The sequence below is a fragment of the Lycium barbarum genome, chromosome 12 (assembly GCF_019175385.1).
Source record: "Lycium barbarum isolate Lr01 chromosome 12, ASM1917538v2, whole genome shotgun sequence".
Taxonomy (NCBI): domain Eukaryota; kingdom Viridiplantae; phylum Streptophyta; class Magnoliopsida; order Solanales; family Solanaceae; genus Lycium; species Lycium barbarum.
The window spans coordinates 36057717-36076488 of NC_083348.1; the positions used below are offsets into that span (position 1 = coordinate 36057717).

The window sequence follows — 18772 nt, forward strand, 5'->3', positions numbered from 1 at the left end:
TCCATATCCATGTTCGAACCCCTAATTCCTAATTAAGAGAGAAGCAGCTCCATCCGCTGCAAAAGTTAAAGTATGTATTTGTCTTCAAAGTTCATTAACTATGTATAGATTATTTATTTGGAACTAAATAACTTCAGAAAATTAGGATACATAAGTTATAAATGTCAAATTCTGGCTCCACATTTGATTTGAAGTAAATAATTTCATCAAAATGGAAGTTAAAGTATTAAAGGAGTGGAATGAAAATTTTACTTTCATATAACTACCCACTTGCGGGACTACAATGGGTATATGGTGGTTGTTGTTGTTGTTGTTGTACACTTGTACTAACACAAATTATATTTCTTTAGTTAAAATATCTACTTTTATATCTTGAGTTTGGGCCCGAACTCAGCACGGGCCTCACATAACTAGTATATAAATAAATGTTGTAGGGAATGCTTATCCAATCACCACCCCTATCCTTAAATCGTTTTTATTCTTTTGTTTTTGGTCACACTCTCTATCCGCTATATTCGGCGAGTCAGCAACTTGCTTTTCCTATTTTTCTTCTTTCCTTTTGTTGCCGTTTTTAGTGACAGCTCTTCTTATCCAATTCATCAATTAGGAAGATGTCGGTACTCGTTGCTGTCCCATCTGTATCTATATCTATATCTATATCTATATATAATATAAAGCTGGATAAATAAAGTAATGTGACATCTCTATGTGGCCAGCATTGATATTTATTTTTATTTTTAAATTTTTTTGAATTTTTCCTATCTTTCCATCATTTTCTAATTAAAGAATTAATTATATAATGCCTTAGTTATTGAGATTCATTAAACACTGATCAGTAAAATCAATTAATGTCATATCGGTTACGGAATAATTTCACACCAATTACGGATTGTATTTATGTTTACCATGTATGTTTCAAACCTATCGAGGAATATCGGTTATCTTTGTTCTCTCTCTTTCTTCTTCTTTTTCTTTTTTCTTTTTTGCTTTCCCCCCTCTTTTATTGGTTTCTTTTCCTCTTCCACATCATAATTAATTGTTGTGCATTTAGAGAGGGTAATAAAGAGTTGAAACAGAAAGGATAATTTTATTGTTGTAATTTGGGAGATGAAATGAAAAATTGTAATGGTGTCAACAACTTAGTGCAATCAACACCAATTAAAAAAACAGTATAAAAGTTAGGCCAGAGAACACATGATCGAAAGGTCATCGAACAAATTAATTTTTGCATGAATATAATAGTTACTCCCAAACTGATCATCGCAAGAAGAACAGAAATGCATCAGGTAAATTGAAGAATCAAAATTTTAAGTTATTTCTATGAACAAATTCATTAGAATAGTACCTGTGTGGATTTGACCCTTTTTATTTCAATAGAAATCGTCACAACATTTAACAAAATAAGAACTGAATCTTATTTCTCCAAGGATATCAATAAAATGGAAATAAGAAGTCATCAGGATCTCCTTTGAAGCTGTATTTTTGAAGCGTGGGATGATGCTCAACATAAAAGTGTGAGTTCTTTCTTTTCTACTTTTTTAATTTATAGCAAAAGTGTGTAGTATTGAAATGGTTATTGAGGAAAATGAGCAAATTTATGAATTTTCTTTGGAGGAGAGAATAGATTTAGTGTGATGATTGGACAAGAATGGGGAGGAAGAAGCGGTGGATCGCAAAGGTTATAGGAAGTGAAATGCAAAAGTAAATCCCATAAGTTCCAAATTGTGTTTCCTTTTGTTTTACTTTCTTTTTATTCAACCACCTTTCTCTCTATGTGTTTTTAATTTTGACATTTGAAATAGGAAAAAAGCTATAAAAGTACATATATTATAGTTTTAAGTTTTAAAAAAAAAATACACACTAATATAGAAAGAAACTAAAAGTCGTAATATTATAAGAGTAGATGAAGTACTAAGACTGTAAGGAAAAAAATAGATGAAACAATATTTTGTATCATGTAGAGTACTACATCTATATTCTATATATAATCTATGAACACAAAAAACAAAAAAGTTTATAGTACCTCTGTTTGAAAGACCACTCAAAATAATCAAGATTCACAAAATGTAGGTGATACAGTTTTCGTTAGAAAATATGTACGAGATAAAAGACGCAATAATTATCATCAAGCTAACATTTACATCATCCGAATATAAAAAAGTACTGCTTAGAAAGAGTTTGCATTTCATAGATCTATAATTAGTATTTTTGTCTCTTAACCGCGCGGCGCGAAGCGCAGCACAATTCACTAATTAATTCATAATACGATATTCTCCTTACTATTTACGCAGCCACCCTCACTTATTAAGTTTTTTTACTTCGAGCTATTTTACATTAATATTACTGCTTTGGTAGACAATTTAAACGTTAAACACTTTATTGCACTTCATATTTACACTAAAGCAACAAATACTCCCTCCCTTTCAATTTATGTGAACTTATTTTCTTATTAATTCGTGCAAAAAAGAATAACCCTTTATATATTGGAAAACAATCTATTTTTATGCAATGATTTATAGCCACACAAAATATATGTGACTCATTTAATACCACAAGTTTAAAAGTCTTCTCTTCTTTCTTAAATTCCGTGGCCAATCAAATGGATTCACATAAATTGAAACGGAGGGACTATATTATGTTGAGTATTATTAATTTTATTTACTTTAACCATAACTAATTTATCTGTATTTTCATTATATTTTTCTTAACCATAGTTAATTTATTTGCATTCTAACCTTATTTTAGCTTAATCATGATAATTATAAACACCGGATGTGATTCGTTTTTTCACTATTTATAAACTCTTTTTAGTCCTAATCAACGTCAAATTGGTCACTATATTGATTGCATCTTCTATTAGAGTCTAGCCCTACTTTCTTCAATTTATATCTTATAAAAAAAATTAATAGATCGAAAGTCTGTCAAGACACTATTCAACCCCACCTCCCTCTAGTGTTTAAGTGGTGTGCAAAAATAGCACAAGCATATAGAAAAAATATAGGTTTGAGTAGCAGTAGTAGAAGTTTTGTTTTAGAAGCTGAAAAAAATAGTCTTCCTATGTAAGCATTTTTAGAACTTTAGTCAAACACAAAATTACTGCTCTAATATTGAAAAAATATTTTTCAAATTGATTAGCCAAATATCTATTGTTCCCTAATGATAACCTTGTGCATTCATTCCTAAGATTCAACTTCACTGTGTACCACTCAGGTGTAGGATTTTAATCTCAGTAAATGCCCTTTCTTCATCGAAAATTAACAAAAATTTATGTCGAAGCAGCATGTATATGTTAACATGAATTTCTTTAGAGGCAAGTATTTGGGTCAAAGGCTGAAAGCAGGCAAATAAGAGCCTGTTTGGATGGGCTTTTATGCTGCAAACAGCTTATAAGCTAAAAAAAATAAGTTGAGATAGTCTAACTTTTTTTTTTGGCTTATAAGCTATTTTAGATAAGCTAAGTCAAATGGGCTCAATTATTTTTTTGAGTTTATTTTAAGCACAAAATGACGTTAAGCTGGCCAGGCAAACACTCAAAAAAATTGAAAACAACCTATAAGCAATTATAAGCAACTTATAAGCCAATCCAAACGGGCTCTAAATGGGACCAGTAATTACTTAACTGCATCTTGCAAAAGCCCACATAGAAACATGGGCCTAAGAGGCTTGTAGACGCTGTAGCAGGCTAATCTCAACGGCTAGTTTCTGTAGCATTGCTCTAACGGTCGCATTGTTTGCCCCTTTTCTCCTATAAAAATATTATATTATCTTCACCTCATTTACAATACCTTTCTAATACTCAATACAACCAGCAATAAGGAAAGCCAACTTTCGGCCACCCGGAATCAATAATCTGCAATTTTCTTGATCAAAACAATTGCATTAATGGAGACTCCAACATCAACAAGAAGAGTAACAAGATCACAAATCCTTGCTGCTTCTAACAGTACTAACAACACTTCTATGTCAAGTGAGTTCATCTAATTTTCTTGTATAACAAAGTTTCTTGAACTTTCTGTCTCTTCCAATATTAATATCTTTTTTTTTTTTTTTAATTATTATTATTTCTTTCCTTCTCTTGTTCAGAGATAAATAAAGAAACTGAAAAGAAAGAAGTGACCAAGAAATCAGCTCTCCTTGATATAACAAATGGCTCACCTATTGTTGGGCTAGCCACTGGAATTTTGGAGACCCCATCATCTGCAGTGTCCAGGAGTACTCAAAGGAAAAAATGTTGTACTCCAGGATCAGGGGAAGCATTGTTGAGAGGTCAAGTGAAGAACTTGTTGCAAATGGTTGAAGAAGAAGCTGAAATCTCCAAAATCTCATTGGAAAAAAGGCCTAATTTCTTTCATGTCCATGGCATTGTTAATTCTCCAATGAATCTTCTTGCTCCAACTCCTGCAAATACACCTCTCATGGATCTCTTTGCCAATGAGGTGCTGCCACCTGTCACGGCATCCCCTGTAGAAGACAAGTTTGTCATCTCTCAGGTATAAGAAATAGTGTTTACCTGATTTCGGTTCTGGCTTTGAAAAAGAACACAACCGTCCTGGACTTTGAAACTTAACATTATCCTGAAATTTTACTTGTAATTTTAAAACTCCACGACAGTGCCTATTTTACAACTATCTATTGTTTTGATAACCAAAATGAATTTTTACCTACTATCTGTTACACTTTTTTAATGTCAAAAATGATAGCAAAAACTGAAGGATTGACCCCTTGAACATTCACTCCCATTCTTTTGATGATAAAAGGGAGGAGTAAACAGAATGAAGGGTGATATTTTCTTCAGTTACCTTGATTTTTTGTTTGATATGAGTATTAAACATTTGAACTAATATCTCTTATGTATATTGCAGATATTGAATAAGATGATGTTTGAGGGGAAGAAGCAAGAGAGTGTTGAATCTGAGACTAGTAGTAATATTACAAGGTCTCTATTGCTGGATTTTTCTGACAAGTCAGAATCATCAGTTTGTTCCTCTATTTTCACATACCAAGCAAACGAAGAAGAATGTGATGACAAGTATGAAGAAATTGGTGAAGATGGAGGAGTAGCAGTTGATGAACTATGTGAAGCAATTAGCAATATCAATGTTAATGGCGGAGGACAGAAATTTGCTGGCAAGCGCACCAAGTTTGTGTACAATAGTGATGATGAATTTGAAGGAGTGGAGGAGTTTTCAGCTTCACCAGGTGTGTTGCAATATGAAGGGATTGCCTACTCCTAAAGGAAAGCACTTGCGTTTCCCTGAAGAAAACTGAATGATTTTTTTGTTTACTTTTTGCTGTTATGGTTTCTTTGAAAACACCAACAGCTAAGGTGTTCCATTATTACATTGATTCTGTAAGTTTTGGTTCATATTTCATTTGGACCATTGAAATAATTCAAATATGATATCTTTCCAGAATATCTCTCTCAAATTCCATGTTTGTATCTTCCTGAAACTGCGTTTGGAAGAAAGGAAACTGCTTCATGAAAACTCTACTAAACTAAAGTGTGTTAAGAAGACCATAAAATGTTCCTTTTTTGACAAATATGCTTTGCAGGAAGTTTGCCAAACGTGTGCTTAACAAAGTGTGTAAGTTGTTAAAGTGTTTTTCTTTAAAGATTTACAAAGTTAATATTTAAGCAAGTAACTTGGAGAAAGTTTAAGATTCTCTATTGAGCTGAGCAAGTAAAATTCTACCTTCATTCCTTATAGACTCATCATTAATCAGACGAGTAAAGAATGTTGCCTGAAACATTGTTTCATTTAAGAATGGACGACAACAGAAGAAGGGAGATACAATTCTGAGATGAAGAAAGTTAAAGTAGTTTTATGAGTTCTTTGTTCCTTTGTTTCTAATAACCTTGAAAGCGCCATCTAGAGTTTGTTTGCCCCATGAACAAGCAGGGGTAAAAAATTTAAGATCACCCATTTTCCGAGGTAATGGGTGTAATATCTTGAACCTACTCCAATTGGCAGTAGTAAATTCTTCCAGCTAAGGCATGCATTTCCAATTTCATCTGTTCACTCTTGACCATCTAATCATAAAAAAATGCATTAAAACAAAATCAATACTAGCCCAAAATGTATCAAAGAACTGAAATATTAGCCCAAAATCATCATTTTGTTCATTTCATTAAGAGCCAATCCGTCTCCATTGTATGCGTACAACTGTCATTCCTGCTAGTAGAATTACATCATATGAATTGAACTGCTTCACCAATACACAATCAAGCTAGATTGACCTTTTATTACCAAAGTTGCATTGTTGAAGTATGAATAAGACGAATCTCCAAGCTGCAAATTAACACGGAAACTCGAAGATCACACATCGAGCCTAAATCCGATTCATCCATCTCTAGATTAAAAAAACCATTCTTTGCAACCCACATCTTAATCTGCTGACACCCCATTCAAATTTAACACATGGTTTGTAGTTGTTCTTGTGTAGGAATGACTCCAAGCGTATTAAGCTTCTTTTTTTTTTTTTTTTTTTTTTGAATCAGTTAACATAGGAATAAGCTTCTTTTTAGAAGAGTTCCGTACAATGAAGTGGAAAATAGGCAGCAAAAACTCGAGGAGAAAAAAATGAGAAGACACCAATACCGACAGCTGCCATAATTGCAGAGGATGATGGACCAACCCGCATAGTCATGGCATGCGTTTAATTATTATCTATATAAACCCTGACTCTTCGCCTATCTACAGGTCCTTGTCGATTTCGATCCATGTACCATGGCATTCGATTCCTCTCAAGTGATATCTTTACTGTTTCCTTATTCTCTTCTCGTCTTCCCAACTGTTTTCTCGTAGAATGCCATGGTTCAGAGGATCTTGATTTATGATATCTATCTGCTTCATAGGATAGTGGCCGGAGATCTAGTAAATCCTCCTCCGGAACATATCCAATTCGTCTTCTAGATTCATCCATTCTCCTAAATGTAATTGATATTCTGTGCATTGTAAAAGGTTACTGAGATGTTGCCGTCTTAAGCGAATAGTTGACAGAAGATTAACCAACAAAGAAATTAAAGTCAGTATATACCTTTTAGTAGGAACAGCTGGCACACAGTGTTTAGCGACATCTGCTCCATTCCCATTCAAGACAAGTACAGACCTGGAGGAAAGTTATATCACAATTAATAGTCTTTGAAATCATGCAAAGACAAAGGTAAAACTCGGTAGACTTACCCCATTGGCAAGGGAATTGCAAATGCACCGGCAAATTCACCAGGACCTACAGTTTTCAAGTTTGATCCAAACAATATATTACACTCGCTGAGGAAAGAAACAGTACAAAATGGACGAACAAAATCATGACTGTCGATATGAGGTGGTATGCAATCGCCCTCTTCATATATATTTACAATACAGCTGTCTGGAACACAATCTGGAGGCAACACATGCCATTTTACAAGCCTTCTAATCATGTTCTTAAGAAGATCAGGCAATGGATCAACAGTTTCACTCTTGAGAATCCCTGGGGGGTTGCCTTTCCTATCCTGCCATAAAAGAAAAAAAGAAAAAATCAATTATCGTCATACCTCTACATTCCCCTTTTTTTAAGTGATTCACTCATATCTGTTACAGCCTTATTTAATAAGGTCAAAAATAGAGCGAAAAAGGTAAAGCATACAGGCCATAATTCTGAGCCTATCCACTTTTTTCCTTCCCTCTCCCCCTCCACTTGGAGCTGGGGGAGGGAGAGATTAGGATAATTTCAAGATTGTCGAAGACTTACTGTTGCATAGTTGTAACAACAACAAAATTGGATTGTCACACGTCCCTTGCCCTTCATCCATTTCTTTGGTGCTGTACAAGTTCGCTCTAAAAGAATCAAAACAGGCAGGTTAATGCATGCCAGTGCATGAGATTAATAACTGAAGTACAAAACGTATGGGCATGGAAACATAAGGAGGAAAAAGTTGAACCTCATCAATCTGATTGAAGAGGAAAAAAAAGTACCCAAAAATCATTATGATAAATCATCAGAAGCGGAATTAAGATTCAGAAGTGAAATTTGAGGCGTAGACAGAGCATAAATCATTTGTGCAAAATTCACGAGCCTAAACAAAGTAACCACACAGTTCAAGTCTTCCTAAAATTTATGCCTCAAATTTTTATTTGATTTTATTTCCTATATTCATGCTCAACAACATTCTGGATTAGCTTATCTGGTATCTTTTCAATCAGGGAGCACTTTCTAAGGTTTAACAAGAAAAACTACTACGCCATTTTCATACCTAGGTCAAATCGAAAAAAGCATGAGCAAGTTTCTCTGGTTCATCATAAAGCACCTGAATGCGACCGTAAAAATGATTCGCAGAATTAATAAGGAAAAACTAACCTTTTAATTGTCCACACTTCTCCATCTCCTCAAGTTTCTCGACAAATTTAACTATCCTATTTTGCTCAGCCGTGCTGAAGACACCAGTATGTAGCTCCAAGCCGTCGAGTGCATTCACAATTTTCCCATTAACCCTCTCCAAACAAATGAAATCCTTTTTCCTCTTCACATTACAAAACCGGATGTGCTCTCTATGCTCCCTTGACAAGTTCGTTATTGGCTTAGTCTCCTGTATAGAAGTTTCCTCTTTGTTCACACCATTCCAATTACTTAACTGGCTACTCGACTGACTAATCTCCTCAGCATCAAGGTCATCCTCCTGATCCATATCTGCCCATGACATTTTCATGCTCGGGCTTGCTGCAGGTCTGGATGAGCTGAATGTTTTACTTCTCGATGCCTCTTTAACAGGTCTTGATGAGTGATCGTCACCACCAACATAACTATCTGATTTGTTCCTGCGCGCCAATGCCTCATCAAAAGGCTCCTGCCGATTTGCCCCGTCTTCCCAACTACCCAATGAGTTTGTATCTGCAGTATCATTTAAGTCAGCACAATCTTTCCAACTGCCAAGTGAGCGATCTTCACCACCTACATAACTATCTGATTTGTTCCTCGGCGCAAATGCCTCATCAAAAGGCTCTTGCACATCTGCCTCATCTTTCCAACTTCCCAATGAGTTTGTATCTGTAGTATCATTTAACTCAGCACAATCTTTCCAACTCCCAAGCGAATTTTTGTCACAATTGTCAAGATTTCCATTACAGCCATTTGAATAAGGAAGTTCTGGAGTCAAAACTGTGAAATTCTCTTGTTGCTTCAATTGTTCTGCATCACCAACAGGTTCTGCAGTCGTACCAACGAACTCTCTGATTCTTTATCATAATCCACAACATAGCAATGAAAAGATAATTCGCTATACCACATCATAATCCACCTAAGAAACTTCTAGCTTTCACAATATATCAACACATTATTCACTATGTTGAGCCAACATGCGGATTCATATGACGTCCCACATGGACATCCAAATTGGTTGGTAAAGGGTGTTGGTCTCCACATATTGTGTTGAGTTCTTCAATTAGATGTGCAAGTTCTTTCATATAGTATCATAGCCAACATTAGTTACTCATGCTTCCACACCCAGTCCCCACTAAAGTCCTGAACTGAAACAGGGTTATACATGCAAGAAAGCATTATATTATATCATGTCTCACGTAGGTATATAAAGACATTACGATGAATTTATAAAGACATTGAACTACTTCACCCATTGACTAGAACACTCTAGGGCTACAAAGATACTTACTAAATCATTACCACTACATAAATCTTGGTTGAATCTTTAGGCATAAATCTAGGTTGAATCTTTAGGGTGTGTCTAGTATGGAAAATGTTTTCCAATTTTCCCATGTCTGGTCGGTCAAAATATTTTGAAAAACATTTTCTCCAGAAAAAAAAGTTCCTCAAAAATGAGGAAAATGAATTCCCTAATGAAAGTAGGGAAAGCAAGTTATAAGTGATTTGCAAGTTTGTCTCCTCCCCGCCCACCCAATGCCCTACCCCTTGACCATGCCACTCCATCCCACCCCGTAGTGTTTTGCTAGATTACTTATAAATGCTCGTAGTATAATAGGAGTATTTGTTTTTGCTAACTTACCAAAAGTAAGAAGCTCATTGGTTTTCCAAGAGAACATTTTCCTTCATACCAAACACACCCTTACCCTCTGTTTGGATGGTTGTTTCCTATGGTTCATTAATGTACAGTATGGTATGGTATGGTACAGTATGGTGTTGTATTGTATTGTACTGTATTAATGAACACAATGTTTGGATAGACTGTATCGTTTGTTGTGGTTTAATAACATTTGTATTGTTTGGTTTGACTGTATGGTACTGCATAATAACTTATAAGTTTACTAAAATACCCTTAACTCTTAATTAGAAATTAATTTATATATATTAATAAAACTCAGGTAAAGAATAAAATAGGAATTTTAAAAAATAATTAGATAGTGGGTGGGGGTGGTGGAGGGGTGGGTGGTGTGAGGTGGGTGATTGTGGGATGAGGGTGGGGGTAGTGGGTGGTAGGATGGGTGTGAGTGGTTGTGAGGGTGGGTGGTGGTGAGGGATAGTGGGTGGCAGGGTGGGCGTGAGTGGTTGTGGGGGTGGGTGGTGGTGAGAGGTAGTAGGTGGAGAGGTGAGGTGGGTGGTTGTGGGATGAGGGTGGGGGTGAGTTGTTGTGGGGTGGGGTTAGGCAGGACAGTGGTGAGGGGTAGTGGGTGGTGGCTGGGGTGGTGGAGGTGGGTGGCAGAGGAGTGGGGTAATAGGGGGTGGGGTGGGTGGTGGGGTGGGGGTGAGTGGCGGGGTTGGGGTGGGGTAAGTGGTAGGGTGGGGCAGGGGTGGGGTGGGGGTGAGTGGTAGGGTGGGCTGGATGGTGGAGGGTGGGGTCTAATAGAGAAATGAAATACGTAACAACGGAAAACTACCAAATTGGTGGTTACAAAAATTAGGATTTTTCATGATTATATAATCATGGAATGAACCACATCATATCACATAATTTTAAGAACAATGGAAACAAATATGGTTTCATAGAAAACCATACATTAATGAAACACGGGAAATCACCATCCAAACAGGGGGTTAGTCATCGAATAACCGAGTGTGTCTAATCCCAACTACAACATTCATTATAAGCTTATCCGCTCCTAACCTTGGTAGACAGGATTACCCAGACATCCGAGCTTGTGGGTGGTAACAGGCCCAACTTAGCAGTAAACCCCCATATAAAAAATTAAAAAAAAATGAAATTTAAAAAACAGAAAATCGTAATAGGGTCTCAAAATTCTTGTTTTTACTTTCTCCAAACACTCGAATTCTTTCTGCACAAAAAAAGAGGAAAACCCAAAAGCTAGAGACTTTACACTTGTGTGTATTGAGGTAAAGCACAAAAAGCTGTGAAACTAATGCATATTGTGTCTATCAGTTAACGAGGTACGTACATTACCCAATTGCTTACAAATTGAAAAGATAGAAAGAGAAAATACCACGTCCGAGTGTACGGATACGATGGGAAAGCGTATGGGTACAGCTGTGGCAAAGGTCTCGGGACAGAAAGGGCAGCCAATTAGTTAGAAACTCAGCTGCGATTTGGAGTTCCTCGGCGTTGTAGTCGAGGAGAAAAGGGTCTTTTTTGCTGCTTCCTTGGTGGTCCAGCATGGCCGCGAGTTGACTCAGGGAACTGAGTGTGCGAGTCAGATGTATTATAGTAATGGGAATCTTTTATTTAATGCTTTCAGCTTTACTAAAATATTACTACGACGTATATTTACTAGAACTAGAAAGAGGGTTTTGGGAGTGTTATTTACAAGAACTAGAAAGGGGTGTATTTGTCATTTCATATCTATTATATAGAAGCCCCGTAAGGGGACGAACACAGCAGCCCATGGTTGTACCACGGGCTTTAAAAATTGTACCCGCATTAAATTCTTGTACCATGAGCTATATAATTTGTATACTTTATCCAACTATTTTTATATCCCATACAGACACATGTCATAGTACTTAATGTTATTTCCCTTCTCATGTATAGACGTATGCACTTTAAATTTAATTCTCCGACATATTTATTTCCTTCGTGCACTTTTAGTTATTCACTTTTGACTTTTCGTGTTATAGCTGAATATTTATTCTCTTCTCATCTATAGACATATGCAGTTCAATTTTAATTCTCCTACACAAATTTATTTCATCTGTGCACTTTTACATGTTCACTTTTGGCTTTTTACATTCTTATAGAAAATGTACTAAAAGTTATATAACTTGTACACTTTATTCAATTATTTTTATATCTCACGTAAACATATGTCATAATACTTAATATTTATTCTCTTCTCATGTATAGACATATGCAGTTCAATTTTAATTCTCCTACGTTCACTTTTGGCTTTTACATTTCTATTATATATAAGCGGCTTAGGGGACGAACACAGCAGCCCATGGTTGTACCATGGGCTTTAAAAATTGTACCCGTATTAAATTCTTGTACCATGAGCTATATAATTTGTATACTTTATCCAACTATTTTTATATCCCATACAGACACATGTCATAGTACTTAATGTTATTTCCCTTCTCATGTATAGACATATGCACTTTAAATTTAATTCTCCGACATATTTATTTCCTTCGTGCACTTTTAGTTATTCACTTTTGACTTTTCGTGTTATAACTGAATATTTATTCTCTTCTCATGTATAGACATATGTAGTTCAATTTTAATTCTCCTACACAAATTTATTTCCTCCATGCACTTTAATTTGTTCACTTTTGACTTTTCACATTCTTTGAGAAGTAACAAATCTCACGTGGATATATGCCACAGTGCTGAATATTTATTCTCTTCTCATGTACACACATGTGCACTTCTATTTTAATTCTCCGATACATATTTATATCCTCCGTGCACTTTTACTTGTTCATTTTGACTTTTCACGTTATTTAAGAATTAATAAATGAAGTACTCCTTCCGTTCCATATTACTTAGCCACATTACTATACCTGACTTTTCACGTTCTTTAAGAATTAATAAATAAAATACTTCTTCCGTCCCATGTTACTTGGCCACATTAATATATTTGACTTTTCACGTTCTTTAAAAATTAATAAAAATGAAGTACTCCCTTCGTTCACATTACTAAAAATATATGTCTATTTTTCTATTCTATATTTATCTTCTTTTCTATTTCTATTATCCCCGTTTTTCTTCTTTGTCAACACTTTAAATGTGAAGAGAGGATGAACAATAGCAATGCAAATTTGTACCAAAAGTTATTTTAATGCTCCTACACATAATTTGTTCACTTTTGACTTTTTACGTTCTTTGAAAATTAATAAATAAAGTATATATTTTATCATAATATCCATATTTATTGGTATATAGTCTCAATAGCCTCAGAAAATGATTTGAAAATGAATAATTAATGTGAGAGGTAAATTAAGAAGAAGATTTTTTTTTCCGTGATTTTTTTCCTTGATATGTTAACGTCGACAAGTAAAAATAAAGGGAGGGAGTGACATTTATCCCCGTTTTCCTTCATTGTCAATACTTTACTTATTTACTCTCCTTTGTAGTCTCTGATTATTATTTCTTTACATTTATAAAATGTATTACTTTATATTTTCATTTCAGAATTAAAATTTGGTGATTAATGATATAACATATATCTTTCTAATTTTGATTTCTTTGTAACAATTAATATTAATTTAATAAAAATATTTTAATCCAATACATACAACAAAATGGTTTTTACGTTTGGATCATTGTTTTAAAAGGCAGTGTCAGGACTCGCCTCGGGACTCGCCTCGGGGCAGGACAGTGACAAAACGCCCTGCGGCTAACGTGCGGGGCTTAGTTCCTATGAGGCTTACGCCCTAAGCGCCCAACCGTACGCCCTAAACACGCCTAACGCCCAACGCCCAGGGCTCGCCTAACAGTTCTTACACAAATTATATTTTAAATTCCTTAATTAAAATCATTCACCCTCATAATTGTTTAACAAAATAATGATACTTAATAGTTTTTCATCTATAGAAATAGAAGATTTGGTGTAACTCATATAACAAGTCGCAGTATTGGATATTTACTATTTGAGAACGTCGTGAGGGTGAATATCACTTAATTTTTAAAAAAAAAACACATAGCGGAATTGTACATTTTCACTTGTCATTGGTCATAAGTCCTATGTATCAGAATTATCATATAATTTTATTTTTTGTTCATGAAGAATTTATGTTTTAATTGTAATATTGATAAATTTTATTGATTATTTGCTTATAGGGAGATAAAATGAATAGTATGATACTAATAGTGTTTTAAGAAACTGTGTTTTTTTCCGTGTTTGAAAGTTAAAATGTTAGAATTGTTTTTCATTTCATAATAGCTTTTATTTCATTGTATTGTTTATACTTGCAAAATTATGTTATATATAATTACAAGTTATAAGCGGTGTATAATGGATTGCTTTGATCATTTTTTTGTGAGGATCAAGCGTGCGCGCGTGCTCACACACACACACACACACACAAATACATACATACATACATACATACATATAGATATATATATATATATATATATATATATATATATCATTTATTTACAGTTTTCTTTTATTTTTTTTTATGTAATTTTACCTATTTAAAAATATTTATTGTAATTATATTATTTTAAGAAATACTAAAAATTAAATACCCATGGGGCTTACGCCCCGTGCCTCGAGGCTTACGCCTCGTCGAGGCGTATGTAAAACGCCCCGCCTTACGCCCCCGCCTTTTAAAACACTGGTTTGGATCTGAACAGTTACTTAATTGAAATGGATATCAATCTGTCGGTATACATATAAAATATTGAAAAATTTAAAAGAAAAAGTTTAGAACCAAAATATTTATTTTCCCTCATATTCTTACTAATTTTCTTTTACATCAATGAACAACTTTTATTGTCATGATAATGATAAAAAGGTCCGACTCTTTCCATCTCAAAGACTTTTAATTACAACTAAAGTGATAGTACATAAAATACATTTTGTATATATAATAACAATTAGAATGTTTTTAAAAGTTATTTTCAAAATACAAACCTTAAAGACTGGTTAATTAAAGCGAATAGACATGTTCGGCCCGTGCGATGTTGCTAGTATTTACTAGAAAGAGGGTTTTGGGAGTGTTATTTACAAGAACTAGAAAGGGGTGTATTTGTCATTTCATATCGGGCAAACCGAGGAGGCGTGTGAGCTTTTCCGAGCAGGGGCGCTAGCCAATGAGTGTTTTATAAGGAATTTCCATTTAAAATTTGAAAGAATCGTTATAAAATAATAAAATTAAAATGCAAGAGAGCATATAAGAAAGGGACTTGAAGATTGATATTACTTCTTTCACTTCTGTGTATTTTCCATAGGACATGAGTGGTCCTATTTATAGGAAAACTAATTTAGTAATACATTTGGTGATCACCAACTAAAAGATAACTAACATTTGGTGATCACTAACTAAAAGATAACTTACTTTGATGATCACTAACTAAAAGATAACTTACTTTCGTGATCACCAAAGTACTTGAATGATACATGGACATTCATTATTAAATATTATTTACAATACTCTTGAATGTCCATTAATAGATAATGTGCCTCGTTAAAACTTTACTAGGAAAAATTCTGTGGAAAAAAGTCCTAGTGAAGGAAAAAGAGTACACATATATAGTAATACGTTTTGATAGCTATTTCATTAAAAACCTTTACGGGGAAAAACCCAATCGGGACAAAAACCTTGGTTAAGGAAAAAAGAGTGCAGCGCGTATTTTACTCCCCTGATCAAAACTTCACTTGCTGCCTCGGAGACGACGCATTCCATTTTTGTATCTCAGATTCTCAAATGTTGAGGTTGGAATGTTTCAATGGACAAATTCGCCATATTATCAATCGAGCGAATTTATTGAATATTTATTTCGCCTTCTGTTGAAGATTGTGTCTGAAAAAGAAATCTAACAAAATGCTTTATCCTGTCTCCTTTGATATATCCTTATTTCGAGTGAGCTATGCAAGCTTCGTATAATATTATTGGAATCTTCATCTCCAAATAAATAGCGCATGATTGCAGAATGTGCTGAGGTATTGATCTCAGCCGGATACATTCCTCACATGCTCACATAATTTGTTGGAGATCTAACTTTATAGAGATCGTATGAATGTCCTGCATTTCATAACCAACAAATCTTGATAATACTGGTTAGAATCAATAAATTCATATCATTATTTGATTCATCCTGATGTCTCCACGAATAAAAGTGAGGCTATATCTTTCCTGCATATCAATAAAAACATTATCTCATGGATAGTAATAGCAGGATACATCAGTGCATCAATTTCACTAAGACATGGTACTTTCTAACCATTTCCGTGAGATCCAAAATTGATCTTTCTTTATGTTAAGCGATCTTACAGCCATTGGGGAACTCAATGGAATCGCTTTAACTTATTGAGATCTCTTCATTTTTCATCATTTTCAGGTACTTGAACCTTTCCCAAGGTTTCATGAAGTGTTATGTCGTGGTGCTCTTTTAAAGCACTTACCTCATTATTATGGCCATCTTGATCATTTGCTCCTCTCCTTCTTCAAGGAGATTTACCTTTGGAACCGATTGGTCTATCACGCTTCAGGCGTGCCATAGACTCTATCCTTCAAGGATTTTAATTCTAGTAGGAGCATTTGCAGCTGGAATATGATTTTCACTTTGGTCAGCAAATGTGTCTGGCAGTTAGCTTGAATTATATTTTAATCGAGGATCATACTAGTGATAATTCATTATATATATATTTTATTTTTCCAGCTGCTTATCATCTCTCCTCCTAATGTTATAAAATCTAACATTTACCCCCAACCTTACTTGGGGACCCATTTTTATGTGTTATGGTGGAGCAATTGAATCATATACCGCACATTCACATTTTTATATGGGAATTATTTGGTTCCTGACCTTGAACCAATTGTAATAGGGGAACCTTGTTGGCTTGATGCATACAAGCTGCTACATATTAAATAATACATCTCATACCAAAACTTTGTTTGGGAGATTTGTTCTCATAACCAATTGTTTAGCAATTAATTGGAGGCATGCAATTTCTGCTAACCTAACTTGGATGTAAACCAGCATTAACAATATAATTTCATAGTTTGGAACCATGCTCTTAATTTAACAATTTGAGCAAACAACCTTGCAATAACCAAACTGCAAGTTGATACCAAATGCACATGTGACCATAACATAGATGCATCTATTAAAATCATATTATAGCGAACGGTCTACATGGCAGGTAAACGGGCCCATATTCACCTTTTTATTTTCCAGAATTATTGAGGGATTCAATGCCATCTTTAGCTGGTTTAATGTTCAATTTATCACGAGAACAAGTAGCACAAGAGAATTCTTGAAGAAACTTTTATTTCTTCAATATATAATAATGTGAATTCTCAATTATTTTTGCATGAAATTAGAACCGGAATGGCCAACCGGTCATGCCAACTGATATTTATTTCAATAAACTTCTAGTTTACCATCGCATGTGATTCCATCATCATGCTCATATTTTTGTAGTACAAACAGAAGGGAAGCAGGGTAACATTTCACATTTATATTTTTGACCCGCTATATGACTGTAGTAATATAAAGATATTAAATCTTTCCATCATTTATAGTCTCAATATGAATGACCACTTTGGCGAATACCTTTGAAACTCAATAAGTTTCTTTGAGACTTACTACAGTATAATGCTTTCTTGATAATCAATTTAATTCCTCCAAAGTTGTAATAAACTGGCTCTTCCAGAGCTCCCAATTAATTGTGTAATACCACATATTTCATAACACCATCCATATGGTGAACATATCCTTTAAAGGAGAAAATTATATCATTTCAGTCATGATCAAAATTATTATAGGTAAGATCTATTTCTTGCTTTAACCTTTTCCCTGTAATAATCATAATTGACAAGATGATCAATGACTACTTATTCCACATTAACGATTTCTCTCAAACCTCCCTTAGAGGTGAATTGTGGTATTAGCATATACATACATAAGCACATATTTATCCACATCTTTTATCATATCTTGCCATATTCACTTTCAAGAATCGGCCAGCATTCACGATGCTTATCATACATCACATTCTCTTCAAGGAACGAACTATAATCATTTATATGTGCTTCATAAATTTTCATTTTAAGCCTATTGTCATGCCTGAGAATTTATCATATTTATAAGACCCACATCAACATCGCTTTGAAGGTCAAGTGCGCCTCCACTTTGTATTCCTTTCTTTTGATGGAGGATTTATAAAATCTATTAAATTAGGTCGCACAACAACCGTATGCTCAATGACCTTTCATATCACATTGATGGCAAAAATTACCTTTTGACGGACCATTTTGAGAACCCATAATGTTCTTTCCTTTTATAATTATCATAATGATGACTATTATTATTTTGTCCTTTATCACGCCCACGTTCATTCACATAGCTATAATAAATATTTTGTCATCTTTTAGACTTATCATATACTGCTACCACATTCACTTCAGGGAATAGAGTAAAGTCAGTGGGATGGGCTTCACAATTTTTTTTCAAGAGCATATTAATTTGCTCAGTCATCATCATATCATCAATATCGTGCATTAGGACTTAAACCCAATGTCTTATTCATATAAAGGCGCTTTTAAGCCATAATGCGATGGGACTTGAGCCCAACCTTTTATATTATCATCATAGTGCACAGAGACTCAAACTTGATGTCTTATTCATATAAAGGCGTTTTTAAGCCATAATGCAATGGGACTTGAGCCCAACTTTTTATATTATCATCATAGTGCA

The 18772-nt window shown here is 34.4% G+C and overlaps 1 protein-coding gene and 1 pseudogene across 1 annotated transcript; one reads left to right on the top strand and one right to left on the bottom strand.

The window, feature by feature from the left end:
* The first annotated feature begins 476 nt into the window (after window positions 1-476).
* Window positions 477-5414, top strand: LOC132621328 (uncharacterized; annotated as a pseudogene).
* A 684-nt stretch (window positions 5415-6098) lies between these two features.
* LOC132621327 (RNA demethylase ALKBH9B-like) lies at window positions 6099-11659 on the bottom strand. Its single transcript, XM_060335551.1, has 6 exons — window positions 11391-11659; window positions 8341-9186; window positions 7735-7820; window positions 7185-7495; window positions 7039-7110; window positions 6099-6946 (listed from the first exon to the last, which is right to left on the bottom strand). Exons 1-6 carry the CDS (start codon window positions 11560-11562, stop codon window positions 6658-6660), a joined length of 1776 nt encoding a protein of 591 aa, XP_060191534.1. The 5' UTR covers window positions 11563-11659; the 3' UTR covers window positions 6099-6657.
* Window positions 11660-18772: the final 7113 nt, after the last annotated feature.